This window comes from Panonychus citri, unplaced genomic scaffold, assembly GCF_014898815.1.
Source record: "Panonychus citri isolate SS breed McGregor unplaced genomic scaffold, ASM1489881v1 Contig00141, whole genome shotgun sequence".
NCBI lineage: Eukaryota > Metazoa > Arthropoda > Arachnida > Trombidiformes > Tetranychidae > Panonychus > Panonychus citri.
The window spans coordinates 2,397,642-2,417,816 of record NW_026515546.1 but is presented as its reverse complement, the minus strand read 5'-3'; the positions used below and the strand labels follow the sequence as shown (position 1 = coordinate 2,417,816).

Sequence of the window (20,175 nt, the reverse complement as noted above, 5' to 3'; positions counted from 1 at the left end):
TTCAAATTAAAGCTCAGATAATGAGGTCAATCATCTTGGAAAGATTTCATTTCAAGATTAATTCAATTTCCACACTGACCATTAGCAAGGATCTCTGCATGTCCATCTAAAATAGATGATCTCTATTATTAGAGGTAAGAAGCAACTAATTAGACAAACGGAGTAAACTTTTAATTGCTGTTGATAAGCTGAAAGATTTAGTTGATTGAATTGCCAAGGTTTAGTTTCGGTGGGTCTCGAAGCTTTAATAATCTGCCATTCGGTAAAATTTGATCTTAATTTGTAATATAAATTGGATCTTATCGGAACGGATAGACCAAATTCGAGGAAAAATTTTCCACTAAAGAAAACGATAAGAACAGAATGAGAAAAAAAAGTTAAGTTTCTCCAATCTAATCGATCTAAGGAGTGAATTTAATGTACTTACGAGTCCAAGAAACGCTTGTGATGTTTATCTGAACTGTTGAAACCTTTACGAATCAGGAAAACGGAGATCGATTTGGCAAATGGCCTTGAGAAATGAATACTACTCGCTAATGGATTGTTATTAAGACGTAAAGTTGTCTGATACAATTGGCATCGATGTTGTGATGAAATAACAGCTCCATTATTTGATGCATGTACAAGAACTGAATCAATTGGATAACTATTGTTAGCACCAAGTTCAGTGGCATAAGAAAAAATCTCCTTGAAAACACTGAACTGTCCCTTTATGAACCAATCGTAACAATTATCGGTAATAAAAGGAATCCTTTTAAATTTAATAATATCCAATAGATTGTCAACTAAATCTTCACGATTTATCTTGATTGCTTGAGTGTTAAAAGAAGCATTTAAAATGCTTGCAAGCAAAAGTAGACCAACGGTCAGGATCACTTTCACTCGAGGTACATTGACCGGAGTATATTGTGTGAAAATGGTTCCAGGTAATGACCTTAAGGCTGAAAATAAAGAGGACCAAAGGTTCAATTTACCTGTGACAATCAACATAACTGAAAGTGTTTCCACTAATAAGATTAGGCCTAACAACAGGAGCCAAGTTAAAGTGTCAAAGATTTCAAAAGTACTGATGAGACTGTAGATCTCACGAATCGGCGGATTGTGACTGCAAATAATGAAATCTAATTCAATTAGTGGTCCAAGAATCTCACCAGGCATATTAGTAAGTGTAATAGGTACCACTGCCCAAGCGAAATCAATTTCCTTGACCACAATAATCAATAAACGATCAACAATCAAAGTAAATTATTAGAAAAGATTTCAAGTCATTAATAAGTAAAAACTCACCTCTCGTTGTAACATCCCAAGTAATCCATGAGCGTAAATGTTTTCACTCTTATCGTAAGCACCGATAATTTTATCGGGACAATACTTGATTATGATACTAAAGAAATGACAATTAAATAAACTAAATTAATCTAAATTATTGTCAACTTACTTTGATCGAAACAGGGAAACCATCAAATCTAACCAAAGGTTTTTCACTCTTCCGGGTTTCAATTTGGTCTCTTTAAGAAAAGTCAACTGAAAGTTTTTTGTAAAGAAATTGAAAACAATATAATTAACGAAATTGTTCAAGATAATCAACAATTAAAACAAGTAATTGACTCGATAATTACATCACGAAATCCGACTGTAACATTAAATGGAAAGTTTAAATCGCCAGGATAATACATGATTTCGATTTACGATTAAGTTCAATGTGAGTTCGTTAGTTTACTTAAGGACAGTTCGAGTGTACCTGTTGATATAAATTTCGAGTTATCGAACAGGAAAATATTAAAATTCTCTCTTTGGAATTACTTTCAAATTCTGATTCAGTTATGCAGATAAACTTATTAATGTAAATTGATCTACTCCATTAGTCTACGTGATTCAATTTCTGTTTATTCCAGGAGTAAATATAGAAATGAATCATTCTAATTATTTCGAGCAATCTATTTTCTTTATCGTTGATAATAGTTAACTAGATATTCCATTCACTTTTAAACTCAATCAGATAATTAAATCGTTATCATGATATTAGCAGATTGATTGCAACTATTGATTTATAATCGATAGATTTTAATTTCAAATATCATCAGAAACTCAGCATGTAAAGATTTACTAGTACTATACTATTTATTAGTAGGTATTAGAAGAAGGTGGATCAGATTAGATCTTTACACTTAATTGTTCATTACTTGGAATTACATTAAAACGATGATTTGAATGTTGTATATTTCGTATATTAAACTATGACAGTAAATCAAACAGTGTTCATTGGAATAATTATAATCGTAATTAAATTAGCCTAAAGCCCTTTGTGATTAATAGAAATGTTACTCGTTTCTTTTTTGATTACAAAGTGTTTCATCTTGATTGCTATTAGAAAAGGATAAAGGTGAAGTGTTTTATTCAGCAATTGTACCAATCTATCAATCAATTTTCATCGCGTGTTGGTGTCAATTAGAGTACACTTGTAATAATCTTGGGAAACATTGATTTCTTTGCTTGTTGTATGTTCAAGCTGAAATTCAATATGAAGTATTTTCAAGAATCATTAGGTGGTGATTTCAGTAAAGAATTGATTTAAGTGCATCATTTAGTTTCGTAAGAGTGACATTATGAAAATAAATTTCATTTTAATTGTATTCTCAAGAGAGATCTTGTTTTAAACCTTGGAATAGTTTGAGTGCTAACTGTCTTCCGTCAATATCGTTGCGTCCTCCATGAAAGTCACAAATAATGTTGAAATTCCCATAAACGCGAGTTTAAAGAAATAGTATTTTCCATACAATAGCGTTAATGTTGAGAGATAAAGGGCACAAGAAAAAAATAACTTGTAAATTTATGGAGTAAATGATAATAAGTAGCAGATATATTATTATAATAATAAATATTGTATATTATATATTGAGCTGACACAATTTCGTGTGAGTAAACACCAACTCTTATGCAACGAGGAACCATTTTGCAGATAAATCCTTGGTGTAAATCCTGATGTAAAATTAAAGTTAAGTTGTCAACTTTGAGTTTCCTAATAAAATTTGTCATCTTAACCTTAATCTTTTCAATCTTTAATTTGATCAGTTTTAATTGTAACAATAGGAGATGAGAAATTTGAATAAAATCTAAACCACCAACTCGATGATAAGTTTAATCAGATTGTGACTAATAGCATAATTATTAAAACTATATTAATAATAAGACAGTCTCGATATCATGATATATTTAAAGCGTATAAACTTATTAGAATTGGAGTTAGAATCATTTTATTGCTCACAAATATAATCTGATCTCCACAATTTATATTATTAAAATGATGTAATAACTAATGAACAGAATTTTCTTCGTGAAAATATAAGGAAATTCTTAGCATCTTAATTTCGTGAATTTTATAATGATGTTAGCTTATTGTTCACACAGATGAAAATTGAGAGAAAATGATTATTAATCTTTTAGAAATATTTCCAAGTTTCTTTTAATGAATATATTAATAGTCGGAATTATGAGCATGAAATGGGAACGAGAGAGAAAAATAGAGAGAAATAGAGAGATAAAGATATTTCAACAAAAGTTCTTTGAAACCTCAATGAAAATTACCTTCAATTGTTTTTCTTGAGTAAATTGAAGACTCGACAATCAATACAGTCTTTTTCGTTTAGTAGGAACCTTTATCCATTGATAGGAACTTTTTCTCAAATGTTAGGACCCCGAAGTTAAGCCGGTTCAGAAAGATAATCCAATCAATGCAAATCGCAACCTTTTTTCATTTGCGAGGAACTTTTTTGCTGAAGACCGAAACTTTGTGATTTTAGACCTAAAGTTTTACTAATTTAGTTAAGAAAAATTGATTAAATTCAACGAAAAAATATTTTGAAAATTTTGATTAATTAGCTTTGATTTTGCATCACATTGAAACCAAAATTAATTAAAAGAATTGTTGGCAACCAAATGTTTTGTAAGCCCTGCCTTACAGCTTCTTGTTGTTAAAAACTAAACTACCACCTCGATTAATGCGATATGTTTTAACTTTACAATCTTTTGAGTCCAATATCACTTACAAATCAGGAAAAATTCATGTTGACGCAGATTGTCTCAGTAGATATACAACAAATGATCCAGAATTCAAAAAGGTTGGTTATGATGACTGTGAACAAAGTGCTGATCTTTTACTTTGATTATCACTGAAGAGGATCAAGAACAAAGTCTATTACTAAAGTTGAATTTTTGCTCGGACGAAAGGGCCATCTCTTTGCTAAATGAGCAAAGAAATGACCCTTTCATCCAAGCAAAAATCCAACATTTCAATGAAGAGAAGCCATCAAAAGGTAATGATCGAACGAAAAGTCAGCATCGAATTAAGAATGGTCTTTTACAACGAAAAATTAACCACAAAAATAGTCAGCAATGGGTCATTATCCTTCCAAAGTCCATGGTACTGGAGATACTGAAAGCTTATCATGATGAACCTCTCTCTGGACATTTTGGTCTATTTCAAACGTATGAAAAAATCAGAGCGAAATATTATTGGCCAAAAACGAACAAGGAAATTGCTGATTATATTCAAAATTGTGAATCTTGTCAATACAATAAGACTGGAACAGGAAATTCAACTGCACCATTAATCTCAACTGTTGTTTCGGCCCCGTTTGAGAAAATTGGGATCGGTATATTGGGTACTCTCCCTCGTTCGTCGGGTAAAGAATACATCATTGTAGTCACTGAGTACTTCACTAGGTGGGTGGAGATGAAAGCCTTGACAAAGAAAGACGCAAAGAGCACCGCCAAATTCCTAATTGAGAATATCTTATGTCGACACGGTTGTCCCAAGTCAATTCTGAGCGATCAGGGACGAAATTTCATAGCTGAAACTGTTCAAGTAGGAAACTTCATGAATGCGAAATGGCAAATGTCCACCGCTTACCCCCTCAAACAAATGAATTAACTGAAAGAGTAAATTTTACAATTTGTTCAATGCTCATGCACTATTGTCAAGAGCAAAATCAAGCAAAATGGATGCAAATTTTGCCTCTAATTAATTTTGCTCTTAATTCAAGTGTCAACCGAAGTAATCAAGTGTCACCATTCTTTCTTTAAAATGGGAGATAGCCAACGCTTCCAGTTGATTTGCAAGCTAATCCCGGTGTAAAGAAGACAACCATTGGCGAATACATTGAATTTATGAATCATGTATGGAAATTTGTTAAAGAACAAGCACAAATCCATTATAAATTGTCTAAGCCTCAAGTTAAAATAATTGATAAAAATCTATATGTCTAATGTTTTGGGTACAATCTCAGTTTATTCAACCATGTCCGAGATTGTCCAAATACTGTGTTGAAATTGTCTAAAGTTATTTCTTTCTCAATTGTTGACTACAATTATAGTGCTGAAAATTACGTTATCATTAGCTCAAAGGCCATAGATGGATGGTTTCTAACATCGGAGAAGTTGAGTTACAGTTCTCGAGTTACCTTGATTCTTTTTCCTTTCGTCATTCATTCGCTTCTCTTCTATATCTGTTTCTTCCACGCCGTGGCAGATTGGTTGAAGTGGAGGGTTTATTTCTAATTATCAGGTTCTCTGGATCTCTCTCTAAAGGCTTGCTCACGATTAGCAAAATTCGTGTATTGGGGTCGTTGCTGAAAAACTCGACTTTAAACAGATTAGACTAATCCTTTCGATGGCCATATGAAGGAACCTTTTGCCAATTGACAGAAACTTTTTTTCTTGAATTAAAAACTTTTCTGTATTAGTGACATTTGCAAGACAAGAAAAAATTTGATCAAATATTCTTAAACTTATTCACCTTGTGGAATAACTTTATTTTATTGTTTAAGTGGTGTGATGTGATCCAAGAAACTCAGCACTCTGAACACATTTTTAGACTAGTTTCATCATCATAATCTTCATTATCTTCATCTTTATTTAGATTTGTGGGTTAGAAACTCTTAATTGACAATTTTTCCGCGTTAGAAACCATCCATCTATGGCCTTTGAGCTAATGATAACGTAATTTTCAGCACTATAATTGTAGTCACCAATTGAGAAAGAAATAACTTTAGACAATTTCAACACAGTATTTGGACAATCTCGGACATGGTTGAATAAACTGAGATTGTACCCAAAACATTAGACATATAGATTTTTATCAATTATTTTAACTTGAGGCTTAGACAATTTATAATGGATTTGTGCTTGTTCTTTAACAAATTTCCATACATGATTCATAAATTCAATGTATTCGCCAATGGTTGTCTTCTTTACACCGGGATTAGCTTGCAAATCAACTGGAAGCGTTGGCTATCTCCCATTTTAAAGAAAGAATGGTGACACTTGATTACTTCGGTTGACACTTGAATTAAGAGCAAAATTAATTAGAGGCAAAATTTGCATCCATTTTGCTTGATTTTGCTCTTGACAATAGTGCATGAGCATTGAACAAATTGTAAAATTTACTCTTTCAGTTAATTCATTTGTTTGAGGGGGTAAGCGGTGGACATTTGCCATTTCGCATTCATGAAGTTTCCTACTTGAACAGTTTCAGCTATGAAATTTCGTCCCTGATCGCTCAGAATTGACTTGGGACAACCGTGTCGACATAAGATATTCTCAATTAGGAATTTGGCGGTGCTCTTTGCGTCTTTCTTTGTCAAGGCTTTCATCTCCACCCACCTAGTGAAGTACTCAGTGGCTACAATGATGTATTCTTTACCCGACGAACGAGGGAGAGGACCCAATATACCGATCCCAATTTTCCCAAACGGGGCCGAAACAACAGTTGAGATTAATGGTGCAGTTGAATTTCCTGTTCCAGTCTTATTGTATTGACAAGATTCACAATTTTGAATATAATCAGCAATTTCCTTGTTCGTTTTTGGCCAATAATATTTCGCTCTGATTTTTTCATACGTTTGAAATAGACCAAAATGTCCAGAGAGAGGTTCATCATGATAAGCTTTCAGTATCTCCAGTACCATGGACTTTGGAAGGATAATGACCCATTGCTGACTATTTTTGTGGTTAATTTTTCGTTGTAAAAGACCATTCTTAATTCGATGCTGACTTTTCGTTCGATCATTACCTTTTGATGGCTTCTCTTCATTGAAATGTTGGATTTTTGCTTGGATGAAAGGGTCATTTCTTTGCTCATCTAGCAAAATGCTGTGTTAAAAATGTCTAAAGATATTTCTTTCTCAATTGGTGACTACAATTATAGTGCTGAAAATTACGTTATCATTAGCGCAAAAGGCCATAGATGGGTGGTTTTAACACCGGAGAAGTTGTCAATTAAATGTTGCTAACCCACAAATCTAAATAAAGATGAAGATGACGATGAAGATAATGAAGATTATGATGATGAAACTAGTCTAAAAAATTGTTCAGAATTCTGAGTTTCTGAGATCTATTCCCACCACTTAAACAATAAAATAAAGTTATTCCAAAAGGTGAATGGAAGGTTATTAAGCCTTTAAGAATATTTGATCAAATTTTTTTCTTGTCTGCAAATGTCACTAATACAGAAAAGTTTTTAATTCAAGAAAAAAAGTTTCTGTCAATTGGCAAAAGGTTCCTTCAAACGGCCATCGAAAGGATTAGTCTAATCTGGTTAAAGTCGAGTTTCTATCGTGATAAAAAAGGTTCCTAGCGATAAAAAAAGGTTCCTTTCAAACGAAAAAGACTGTTTAATGCTAACTCCTGTCCAGTAAGTAATGAGAATTTGTAATTTCAACTAATTAAGACTGTAATTAAGAGAAAGGGTCCGTTGTTTTCAAACAAACTTGACAGAGAGATCAGCGTTTGTGCTTTAATTTGACATATTGATCATCTAATATCAATTAATAAAAACTAGAATTCAATTAATGAAATTGAGTTTATAAAAAATTCTCATTACTTACTGGACAGGGGTTATTTACATAATAGTTTGATCATGATTAGCATGATGAGAAAACAAGTTATCTACAGTACAAAAAAGGTTATAAGTTCAACTAATGAGCTTCATGGAAGATGATTGATTTTTTGATGATTAATAAATAAGTTTATTTGACTATGTTCATTTACTAATCGATAGAAACTGTTAGATTTGATTATAGAGGGTCAATGAGTTCAGAACTTTTCTCTGAGAAAAAAACTTTGGATGAAAAAAAAAAGTTTCCAATGATTATGATAATGACGAAGATGATAAATAAAAGAATGTCTCATGAATAAGATTAAGATGATTATTAATTAGTAAATTATTATGATTCCTTTTCACTTGATTTACTAATTAATTGAGTTATACTTGTTACTGTTGACTGATTACTTCCTGGTGATAGTGATTCTTGTGATGAATTTGTTGCTGTTGATGGTTCATAGATTCCTTCTTGTTCATTAGTTAATTGCTGCTGTTGTTGATTTGATTCTTTTGTGATAATTGGTTGATTGTTGGTGATATTATTTGTATTTTCTTCGGTCACTTTGGTTGATGAAAATAAATTTGATTGTTGGAGTGAGCTGGGAGGAGGAATCGGAGGTAACATGGAGGTTGAACCAAATTGTTGTTGTCTAATTGTTGCCGTTTCAGTGTCATCAATTAAATCACTTTCATAGACTAGAGAAATTAGATTAATACATGTATTAATATACGATACAAATGAAATAGAGAATCAAATCTAATTTACCTGATGTTGAGTTTCCATCAACTTGATTAGTCTCATTACCTTTTCCAGAGTAATGATATTTACCATTTGATTGTTGGTTGTAGTTGGATTCGTCCATTGAAATTGACTGAGGTCGAGCTCGTTGAGTGGATGATGGTTGTTGTTGTTGTTGTTGTTGTTGCTGACCTGTTGATGAAAGTGTTGATTGTGACTTTAGGGAAAGTCCATCACCTAAATCGATGATCAGTGACCTTCCATCAGAATCTTGAGCTGAAAGGGAATTACTTCCTCGAGGACGATTGATTAACATGCTTCGTCGAGTGTGACCAGGCGAGGGGGAGATACGATTAATATAATTGTTGGTATTTCCATAAGCATAATTGTTCACACTATTTGGATTGATTAAATTAATATCTTCTACTGAATCTCGAGAAAAAAGTGACGAGGAAATTGAACGTTTCAATGGATCGATGGCAGCACTTGAACTGACCTTGAAAATGGTCGAACTGTTGTTATTTATTGGGTTGCCCATTGACACTTTTCTGGGTCGACGTCGAGGTGATTTCAAACTGAACGATGCATTCAATGAATTGAAACCGGAATTTGCTGTACCTGGTCCTGAACTTTTCTCAGATCCGGTGGGTTTTAGGGTTGAAACTGAATTGGCAGTAGATACATTTTCAACGCTCGAACCAAATATCATATTGTTCAAACGAGAACCAATAAAATCGGGCAACATATTAAGAGCAGATTGAGATATTGATGAGGGTGGACGACGAAGTGGTTCTTGGTCAAGGTTAAATAGATCATCAACTCGAAGTAGCTCCGTGTTGGGTGAATTTGGTGGTGTTATATATTGACCGAGAATTTCATCTCCATCATCATCTACTTCGTCTTCCATGATGGTCTCAAGTGAAGGTGGAATAAATTCTGATTCTTCGGGATTAATGTCCAAATTTATGGCAGATCCAAGGTAAGGTTGATTACGAAGTCCAACAGAAGATTTTGTATAAGGTAAAGTGGGAGACGATTCATCCCAATAAGAGTCACGTTGAAGTCGCGGGAATTTATTGTACATTGAATCAACGATAATCATTGAGACTACCAGGTTACGATCAAGGATCCAGTTTAACTCAAAGTCGTCATCATCCTCGCCAAAGGGATTGATTAGCTGTTCGGCCACTTTTAGCCAGCCCATGAAAAAGAAAAACTCGAGAATTGTAAAAATGGGAACATAAAGATCAATATCATAGCCCGAATAACCCTGAGCGGGGTCAAGATACTGTCGTGCCAAAAGGGTCGCAAAAAAGTAGGTATAAACTGCAATGGTGACTGTTTGGGTATAAACAAGTGGAATTGAGATCCAATCGTAGGCGAATAAATCGCCCGCCATTGAACGAAATGTGTAAGCACGTTCGAGAATTTGTTTCATTAGAAAATCATCCTTAATTCGTCCTTCTTTTCGAGCGCGTACTGTTAAATTCGTAAACCAAGCAGCAGGTAACCACCATTTTCCATGGGTACTTGGTACCTCATCATAGGCGATCTTTTCCTCTTTCGTCATAAGTCCAGCTTCAACCAAATGGTCAAGCGTTGGAAATCGTTTTCGAACCGATGTACTAATGGCCTGGAAACAAAGCGATTGGAGGAGAAGTAGATATCGAGCCAGAGTTCTCCTAATGATTCGACCTCGTTCATCAGTACCATGGATATGACCCGAAATTACCATGAGAAGGCTACAAGATACAAAAAAAGAATTTGAAAATTCCTAATTCTCATTTTCTATCTAGAAAAATATCGCCGACTTACTCGTCAGGCCAAGGAATCGCCGAGTACTGTTTCCACCAACGATTAACCACAATCGAAACATAGAAACCAAGAACGAAAGAAAGTGGAATCAACTTTGTAAAAGCTTCACAATAAAGGGCAACCTTTTCAAACACCCTGTATAAGAAAAACAATCAACAATTAAACTTAATTCCAATTGCAATTACTCAACTAATCTCGTATTCAACATCTTCCAATTACTAAGGGGTGATCACTAAAAAACCGGACTAAACTATTTCTTGAATAATTCTTGAACTACTTATTATAATGAAATGATTTTTAGATTTTATGAAAATTAAAGAGTGGCATAATGTCCAACATGAGTGGCGAATTTTTTTTTCGCCGCTTTGGTGCTCAAAATACGCGCGAAAATTTGACATTCGAATTTTCTCGTGTCAAAGCTGATTTTTAGTTTTATATCTTAACGGAAGCCATTTCAGGTCTTTTTTTGATAATTTCAAGTTTTTTAAGTTAATTTTGGCCATTTTCACAGTAATAAAACCTGAAAAATTTAATATAAAAAAATCCAAATTGTTTAGAGCAATTAATAATTAATGAAAAAATCCAAAATTTCTCATTTTTGCGCATGCACATGTATTTGCAATTGGCATCAAATTTGCAAAAACTCTCAAATTTAGATCACAACTTTTTAATTAAATATCTAATTTCAATAAAACTTGCTTATCTGATTTACTGATTTCTTAGCATCAATTTGATATATTTTGGAAATTTTTGCTATCAGCCGTTTTCACGCTATTAATGAACAACGTTAGTCCGGTTTTTTAGTGATCACCCCTTACTATTATCATTATATCATAATAAACAGATGAAACAATTGATTGAAATCGTGATCATAACCATAATCAAGTGAAATTTGATAATTGTATTGACACAACAATTTAAATTACCATTTTATATAATCTCTAAGATGACAGAATACAAATTTAATTGTTTAAATGTGTTAGTTAAAAATAAAAGATTCAAATCTAGATCTAGATCAAGGTTAATCGTTTTACTAAATCAACAGTCTCTAGTTAATTTCAATCAAACTCATTTTCTGAATATATTTCATATTCGTATATATTAATAAATCAATTCTGACTTTTATCCAAAACTAAATCACAATCAAGTTTGATTGTAATTCAATCTGATTAATATTTTTCAAATCAACTCCGTCACTATTGACAAACATAATAATGATGAGTTTGGATTGATTATTGACTTTAATTACGCTAAATTAACGTATAGTTTTTTTTTATTTAGTTTTGACAATTAACAATTAAACTGATAAAATCAAAACAACAATTTAATTTGGTACAATAAATATTTGATTAAACATTAAACTTGAAAGAAACAAAGTCAACTAAATATATCATCGTAGTTGTTTACAATTGTTAACTGTTGTTACAAGTTGTAACTAAACAACAGTTAACTGATTCATGTAAACACAAACCATGATTGACAATCAATTGATTGTTAAGATGAATAGTAGAAAGGATAAAACAAAAAGTGTGATAACAATTAACCTGAGAAACTAAATCAACAACAAGAATCAATGATTATATCAATAGTTGTTATGTCAACAATTTAATCTGCTTTCATGGTAATCATTTGATTGTGACAACAATCAAGTAGCAAAACTTGTCACAATCAGCTATAGAAACTGATTATTTTTGATCAAATCTTTCAATTTGACAATTTGATATCAAAAACTGATGATAATCATTAACTCGGACTTTTAATCAGTTAATATGATTAAAGATAAAATCAACTTGCCCTTGATTTAATTGTCTATTTACCATTGAACCAAAGTCACTAGTGTGTAACAATTTATTTTTGACAAAATCATCTCAAATTAAACAAGAGCAAATGTTAACAATTTAATTTGATTTAGTTGACATTTAAGTCAATGGCAATTCCTAGTAGTTTATTGAATCGCATTCATTTTGGATTTTTTAATGATCATCAAATCTGTCAATTTAATGATAATTTTGAGTAGTAGCAGGAAAATTATAGCTGATTGAGAATTGGGAATCAAATCATTGGACAATTAAGGACTTACCTTCGTTGATTGTCTTTGAGTCCATATCGATAAACTAAACTTAAACTGTAATAACAAATACAAAAGATTAACATCTCTCGGTAGAGAAGCTTGTAAATGCTTCCTCTCCAACGAACCAACAATTTAGCGAATCCCGCTAATCGGGTATTGGCGACATTCAATGAATAGGTGACTGTCATTGCGACAATTTACTGGATTTAGTTTGGTTTGTTTTCTATTTTTCTGTCAATAATTTGAACACTTTTACACATCGAAACTAAAGTTACGAGTGAAGTTGAACATCGACTAATAATATGAAAAGTGATCACTTTTGGTACTCACACAGTTGAAAGTTTAATGACTTGACGATTGTTGGTGATGAGGATGATGTTGATGTCTTGGTGTTGGGTGTTGGGGTTGAAGATAATGATCATAGTGATGAAGATGAAAATGAAGATGAAGATAAAGATTAAAACGAAGCTTAAAATGAAGACAACAAGTTTTAATTTCCAAAATCAACTGACACTTGAGCTTTTCCATTTTATTCATCATTTACTTTTTGTTTTTCTTTATCATTCTATCAACGTTGCAACGATCAATTTATAAATCTATCGTTGGGAATAGGGAAATAGATAAATTTGAAAGTTAATTGAACAATTTAGTTAATTTTCTCAGTTCTATTATGTATCATTATCATATCTTCTTAGTCGTTTAGTTTGATGAGATGGAGACACAGGGAAAGGGAGTGGATTAGTTATCATACGAGATGATGATTAACTTGCTGGTTGGATAAAGGATCAAGTTGATGATGATGTTTATTAGTTTTGCCAATTACGATAACAAAAACATGAACATGTTACAGTTTTAATATTTTTTTAAGGTTATTTTTGGGGTTGATTCTGGTTCCTTCAGGATTGAGGTTGATCATCATTGAAGATGATGATGAAATCTTCATTAGACAGTAGGAAAGAAAGAGAAATAAATAAGATCATCATGCTTGGTATTTAGAAGATGATTTTGGCTTCCATTCAATTCCAACTGAACAAAAAAAAAACTTTTCCATGGATGTGAATAGTTTTCCAGGTTCCATGTCAATTGCAACAAGTTGTTTCATCTTAATCATCGGAAACAAGTTAATTATTAAATCTACACATAGTTAACCGATGAAAATTAACGAAACTTCAATACAACTTTCAATCTGATTTGATTGAATTACTTGGTTAAGTTGATTGAATGGAAAGATAATCAAGAATCAAGTTAATTTGTATGATCAAAAATTGAATGGAAATTATTGTTTACCCAAGAAAATTATTCTCACCATTTGATTATTTGTATTGAAACTATTTCGACTTGACTGATATATTGTAATAGTTTGAGAGAAATTGTGATTTACCCTCAAGTCAATTTGCCTGTAAAATTAATTTCCAATGGCAAAGTAAACTTAATCATAGATTTTTATCACTTTTCTTAGGTAAAGGTAGGCGTCGATTGTTGTTTACTTTTCCAAGAATTAAGATTTCGTTTTTCTCCAAGTCAATTACGATTATAACTGTTAATCATTAACAAAAAGAAAATTAAAACTTTGATTGTTATCTTTATCTATTGTAAACTGAAGCCAAAAGTTTCAAGTTCCAAGGTCTATGTTAGTACAATCATCCTCATCCTCATCCTTTTCATCATCATCATCATCATGTTCTTACATACAATCAACACCAAGCAGTCTGAGATTTTCGCTGATTATGTTTTCTTTTTTTTCTTTTTTCTTCCATTACCATTGGCCTTAGATTTTGGCCTTAGATCTTCTTTACATCATCATCATCATCTCACTGATTTAATCTCTCTCGGTGTCTCTTTGTGATCATATCTCTTGGAAACTTTTTCCTCGACTTAGAACTTTGAACGAAAATCTGTAATCGATGATGCGAAATTATTCTAATAATTAGTTAATTGTTCTGTGTTAGATAGAGAAAGCGTTAAATTGTTGGGTGAAGTGTGGAAATTGAATCATCATCATAATTAAATTAGAAACGTTTTAATTGTAATCTATTACTATGATTTGTTACTTATGCTCATTGGTTTGTCTGATTGTAATAACTTGTTGATTGTTGTCACTTAAATTGTTCAACTGTTTTTCATTGACAATTTAAATGGTTCAATGAGTCAATACAATTTACTGTTAGAAAACAATTGTAATATTTGCTCATTTATCATTACATTTACGATAAAAGTTGCTTGCCAATTAAGTTAATTGTAATTCATTAAAGTTTCATCAATTCAATGGTTCCTTTTGTTTACAGATTTCATTTTCTTCCAGATACAATTATCAAGTGAATTGAAATACAACAACAATCAATTAATTATGATCAACTTATTTATCTGATGAGGTTTACTCATAGACAATTTAATATCACTAATTGTTATCAACTTAAAACAACAATTTGTACGATTAACTTTTAATTTATTGTTTCAGGGTAAATTTCATTGAACTATTAATAAATTGACATTTGTCCAAATTTAATTCAGTTAATTTCAATTAGTTTGATGAACTTGAAATCATTTCAAATTAACCTCAAGATAGACAATCAAACAATCAAGTTTTATTCATAAATTTCAATCCAATTATTGATTTAATTGTAAATCTAATCATTTTTCACATTTACTTTGACAATGATTGACACTGATTGTTAATTAGTTTAGAGAATCGGTTAATTATAATAGATTAATAATTCATAATTCATAATCATATTGAGTAGAGAAAGTTAATTCTCATTGAATTTAAATTAATTGTTGATTAGTGATATTTGATTCAAGTGTTTGATTACAATTTGATTGGTTACTCTAATTACAATTAACGGTCCACTTTGATCACTTTTTGATTAAACTAATCAAAAATGTTTACCATTGATAGTTAATTACTTTTTGTTATAAAATTTTAATTGTTTCCTTATTACACAATTTTATTTATTATTGATTATTATTCAATCAAAAAGATGAGCATAGTTAATTATCAGATTTCAAGTGAACTGATTTGATCAATTTTCAAAGTTCACAACAATTAACATTTAATGAAAATGGTCTATTTTCATTATTGAATGGCCAAACAATTAAGGTGATTTCTCTTAATTGTTTACCATAAGATTCAATATTTTTTACAATATTAATATTAGTTAAAGGGATAGATGAATAGTGATTAAATCCTGTGAAACTAATCCAGTTTAAATAGTTACAGTAATCAAAAGATTTAGTCAATTGTGATTGTCAATTCTTATAATTTAAATAGCAATTAAATGTATCAATTTGAGAGTGATTACAATTTAATTGGAAACTTTTACCATTCAGTAAAAAGTAATAAGTGATTGTTATTAGGATTTGATGCAAGATTGTTAATAAACCTTGAAAGTTAATTGCTTTTGATTAAATCAGTTTCCATCATTTGACAATTAAATCAAAGGAAAGAGAGGTTTGAATGTTAGAGAATGAAAATTTAAAAGGTTATTAACTAAATTTCTTGATCGTTATCAGAATTATAGAAGAGATCGTCCCAAACGTAACAACGATAACGATCGGGATTAATTCGTGTAATTATAGCTCTGTTGGAATTCAATTCCTTAATGTAAGGTATTACTCGACCTTTGGAGGTCACTTGATAAGGAGTCCAATTAGCGTAACCTTCACGAACAAATCTCGACCAAATTAACATTGCATTCGTTGATACTGAACGATCTTTATCATCATAGCCATGGCCTTCGTAATGAGGAACACCGAAGTAGAAGAAGATATCAATTCCATGTCGGGTTCCGTATTTACGACCTGCGACCAATGGAGGTAAATTTTTCCTTGCAGGATTAATTGTATAACTAAAAAGTGATAACCAAACGGGATTAGTTGAGGACATTTCGTCGGCAAAATGAAGAGTGGGACAAGTAATATACCAATCACCGACCATTCGTCTCATTGACAAGTCCATAAAAGCTAGAGAGGATTCCTTGAAACCAGAAAGGTAAACCTTGGACAGATCAGAGGCCACGGTTTTGGGTGAAACGGAAAATCGTTCTGGGAGTAAAGTTGGTGCTACGGAGAGAAGATAATTCTCATACGAGCCAAAGGTCGCAACTCCCTTTCGTGGTAAATGATGTTCAATCACCGAAGCTTCATCGGTAACCAGAGAGACGAAAATCGGAACTGATTTTGACCATTTACGAAGTTTATAAAGAGTTGTTATATTATGAGGAATTAAAGAATCGCCGGTGGTAACGAAAAATATTTCGGGCCTTTTAGTGTTCAATTTATCCTTTTCCATGGCCAAAGCTGATTGAGCCATTAAAAGTCGTACCGTTGGTGTGTTTTGAAGACAGTTGATTACTTTTGAATCAACAGGTTGATCAGGTAATCGACATGAAAGATTCAATGAGATAAGGTCACATCGCCGTTTTGCCAGGTCAGTTGGCTCAGTATAAATATCACTAATCACTCCAGAGTGAACAATTAAGCTCGAAATGTAGGGATTCAAGAGACCGTTAAGGAAAAGTGAAGTAACCATATTACCACCGGAACTAAGGCCATTTACAGTTAACCGTTTAGGATCACCACCAAAGGCGTGGATATTATTGTAAACCCAATCAATGGCCATCAGGGAATCATAAAGACCCATGTTACCCGAAATCGATGAGTCGTCACAATAAAGCCAACCTAAAGCCCCAAGGCGAAAGTTGAACGTTACCACGATAAACTCACCGGTGGAAGCTAATTGAGCTCCATCCATGAATTTAGAATCACCAGCAGATAACATAACCAAACCACCTCCATGAGCATAAACCATTACCGGAAGTCCTTGTTTAGAATCAACCATTTTATTGGCCGATGATCGAGTTAAATCAAGCCAACTTGAATTGGTTGATGATCTTTGGGGAATCCAAACATTTAGATAGAGACAATCTTCACTTCGAACAATCAGTTTACCGGCTCTTTTCATATCATTACCAACATAGGGTTCGGGACAAGCCGGTGAATATTCAGTTGCATCAAGGGGATCATCCCATGGAGTTTGAAGAGGGACAGTGGGCTTGAAACGATTAGGGCCCACCGGTGGTTCGGCATAGGGAATACTTAGATAGGTGTCAACCAATTTATCACCGATTCGCTCGGTGAATCCGGTGATTTTTCCCCATTCTGTGGTTACTTCAGGTCTTGATAGTGTTGAACAATTAACTAGAAAAGTGTAAGATGATATAATTATTAGAAAATTAAGATTAATTAGTAAATTCATCGCTATAAAATTAACACCCAAATTTTGGATGAACAAAAGAATAGCCCATCAACCAATGGTATATACGTACAAATGGTGACTTTCCATTGATTATCTCTTCCTTTTTGACGATTAAATCACAATTAGTTTTGCATGAGGAAAGTAAACAAATTACTCAAAGTTTCATTCAACAATTAATTGAGGAAATACTCACAATTTAATTACTTTCATTACCCATCACTAGTACATATGATTTACAACCTTCATCATCAATGATGTTTTTTTTAGATTGACCATAAATGTACAAGAAATTATAATAACCAACAATATCTTATTACAGCTAATCAACAGATTAACACTGAAACTTGTTAATCTTAAATAATAAAAGTAAATAACAAATCACCTTTCAACCCAATTAAAGGAAAACAAAATCAAAATTGTTGATCAAAATCAAAACCAAAATCAAATTTAACTTTTCACTTAAAATCAATTAAGATAAACAAATATAATTGTTGAGAGAATTGAAGAGAAAACAATTAATCCAACCAAAGAATCACAAGAAATACAATCAAACCAGTTACTCTGATTACGAAATTGATTCCAAATTAATTGAAACATGAGACTAGGAATGATTAGAGTTAATTGTTGATTCCAATTGGAAATTAATTGTTTACTTTTGAGATTTTTTATCTTTTACAATTTTCGAATTGCGCGGGTAAAATTTTCGATCAAAGCGAAACCTGGTGATCGATTTAATCTTTTCCCGGGTCATTCGGTTTTAGATCTTGTTTATGTTTACATTAGAAAGAGATTATTTTTTTAAAGTGTCTCTTATGGTGACTTTTTACTAATTTACTATTTTAATTGTGATTCTATTTGATTTGTTTTTTTATTCTAACGCTTTTTGATTGGTTCATTGTTCTCATCTACAGATTGAGTGTCGATATGATGTCTTCACCTTCACCGTCCAAATCTTCATCTCCCATCGCTACTCCACCTTCACCTTCTTCATATTGTAATCAATTGAAAGACATGCAATTGAAAAGCTCTATGAACGTTTTGAAAGAAAATTTTCTTCGATCAAAAATAACTAAAGGTTAGTTAAATAATTAAATTCTATTCTGTTAACTGTTAGCTGAACTATTTTGGAGAAGATAAATTTCTCAGGTTTACTTCTTGTTCTTTTCTGGTTTTTTTTTCTAGCGAATATTTTTTGTTCTCTTCTCCATTTTCTTTTTTATGGATTCATAATTTATTTTGTTTTATTATTTTCTCTTTTCTTTTACTCTTGGTTATTTATATTCTACTTAAATTTTTTTCCTAGATTACGAGACTTTATCTGAAGAAATTCAAAGATTACAGAAGAAAAATGAAGACCTTGAATTTGAAAATAAAGAATTTCGAGAGACAATTCTTTACCTTAATGATGAGAAACAAATTATCGAAGAAGAGAAGAAAGAAATCGAGGACCAATTATCAAAAGAGATTAAAACACGGACCGAGATTGAGGTCAAATTACAACAAATGACAACCACTAATCAATCATTACAGTAAGTTTTCATTAATAATTTATGCTCTTTCTTGGGCTATTTATGAAGAAACGAAAAGCAAAAAAAAAATCCAAATCATACACCAAGAGTCATTCTTGTTGTGTTAACCTTACCTTATATCTTATTACGAAAACCTTACCTTAAACTAACGTTTTCTGAACCAGTTTTCTTTGCCCGGGTAAACTTCAAAAACTAATAATTTCTCACTTATAATTGTTTTTTTTTCTTCTCTCCATCTTCATCCCACTTTGATTTTTATTTCTTTAGGAATGAAATTGAGAGCCTCGGGAAAGAGGTTAAAAATAGTAACGATGAACTCGATAAATTGGATAAAAGGTACATTAAACATCGAGCGATCTGGGAGGAGAACGAAAGACGTGCAGAGGATGAGATAAAACGATTAGACCAATTTCTAGACCAAGTTAAATGTGTTCTAAAAGAAAATCCAGAAATTCTGACCAAATGTAAACCTCTTGAAGAATTATATCAAAAACTTACAGAGATCAACAGTTCAGAATCAATATCACCCGAAGACGATGAATGAATACAAAGAAATGGTTCACCGATAATCAGCTTGATATACTTTTCGCTTTTTTATATGTTATTTTATAATCACCCACAAACCAATAACCATACCTAATAGTGTTTGTGTCAGTGAAATGTGTCCAATGTTACCTTAATTGCTAAAGTGTTTTTCCTAATTGTTGAAACACAACAACATCTTATGAAATATTGTATATTTATCTGCTATCGCTTACAAAATCAACCACCACCGCTACAACAATTACACCTTGAATGCTTGATACAACCTTTGAAAAAGACAAACTATAACATAATTAGAGAGAATGAGAGAGAGAGAGAGAGAGAAATATTTACCTGAAAACAATC

The 20,175-nt window shown here is 32.0% G+C and overlaps 4 protein-coding genes across 5 annotated transcripts; 1 reads left to right on the top strand and 3 right to left on the bottom strand.

Annotated features, from left to right (window-relative positions):
• Positions 1 to 81: 81 nt before the first annotated feature.
• On the bottom strand, positions 82 to 3,242 carry LOC128395104 (uncharacterized). The gene is made up of 5 exons (XM_053355507.1): positions 1,620 to 3,242; positions 1,439 to 1,524; positions 1,288 to 1,384; positions 428 to 1,203; positions 82 to 340 (listed from the first exon to the last, which is right to left on the bottom strand). Exons 1-5 carry the CDS (start codon positions 1,674 to 1,676, stop codon positions 82 to 84), a joined length of 1,275 nt encoding a protein of 424 aa, XP_053211482.1. The 5' UTR covers positions 1,677 to 3,242.
• Positions 3,243 to 4,741: 1,499 nt separating this feature from the next.
• LOC128395373 (bestrophin-3-like) lies at positions 4,742 to 13,681 on the bottom strand. 2 transcript variants are annotated; one of them, XM_053355792.1, is made up of 4 exons: positions 11,360 to 11,527; positions 10,434 to 10,568; positions 8,646 to 10,360; positions 4,742 to 8,575 (listed from the first exon to the last, which is right to left on the bottom strand). In XM_053355792.1, exons 3-4 carry the CDS (start codon positions 10,351 to 10,353, stop codon positions 8,223 to 8,225), a joined length of 2,061 nt encoding a protein of 686 aa, XP_053211767.1. In that variant the 5' UTR covers positions 10,354 to 10,360; positions 10,434 to 10,568; positions 11,360 to 11,527; the 3' UTR covers positions 4,742 to 8,222. The 2 variants fall into 2 exon arrangements, with proteins under 2 accessions (XP_053211767.1, XP_053211766.1); XM_053355791.1 differs by lacking the exon at positions 11,360 to 11,527 and adding an exon at positions 12,514 to 13,681 and having other exon boundaries at positions 4,744 to 8,575.
• A 1,741-nt stretch (positions 13,682 to 15,422) lies between these two features.
• Positions 15,423 to 17,868, bottom strand: LOC128395243 (acetylcholinesterase-1-like). Its single transcript, XM_053355647.1, has one exon. It carries the CDS (start codon positions 17,756 to 17,758, stop codon positions 15,992 to 15,994), a length of 1,767 nt encoding a protein of 588 aa, XP_053211622.1. The 5' UTR covers positions 17,759 to 17,868; the 3' UTR covers positions 15,423 to 15,991.
• Positions 17,869 to 18,516: 648 nt separating this feature from the next.
• Positions 18,517 to 19,856, top strand: LOC128395250 (sperm-associated antigen 5-like). The gene is made up of 3 exons (XM_053355655.1): positions 18,517 to 18,833; positions 19,062 to 19,287; positions 19,555 to 19,856. Exons 1-3 carry the CDS (start codon positions 18,683 to 18,685, stop codon positions 19,829 to 19,831), a joined length of 654 nt encoding a protein of 217 aa, XP_053211630.1. The 5' UTR covers positions 18,517 to 18,682; the 3' UTR covers positions 19,832 to 19,856.
• Positions 19,857 to 20,175: the final 319 nt, after the last annotated feature.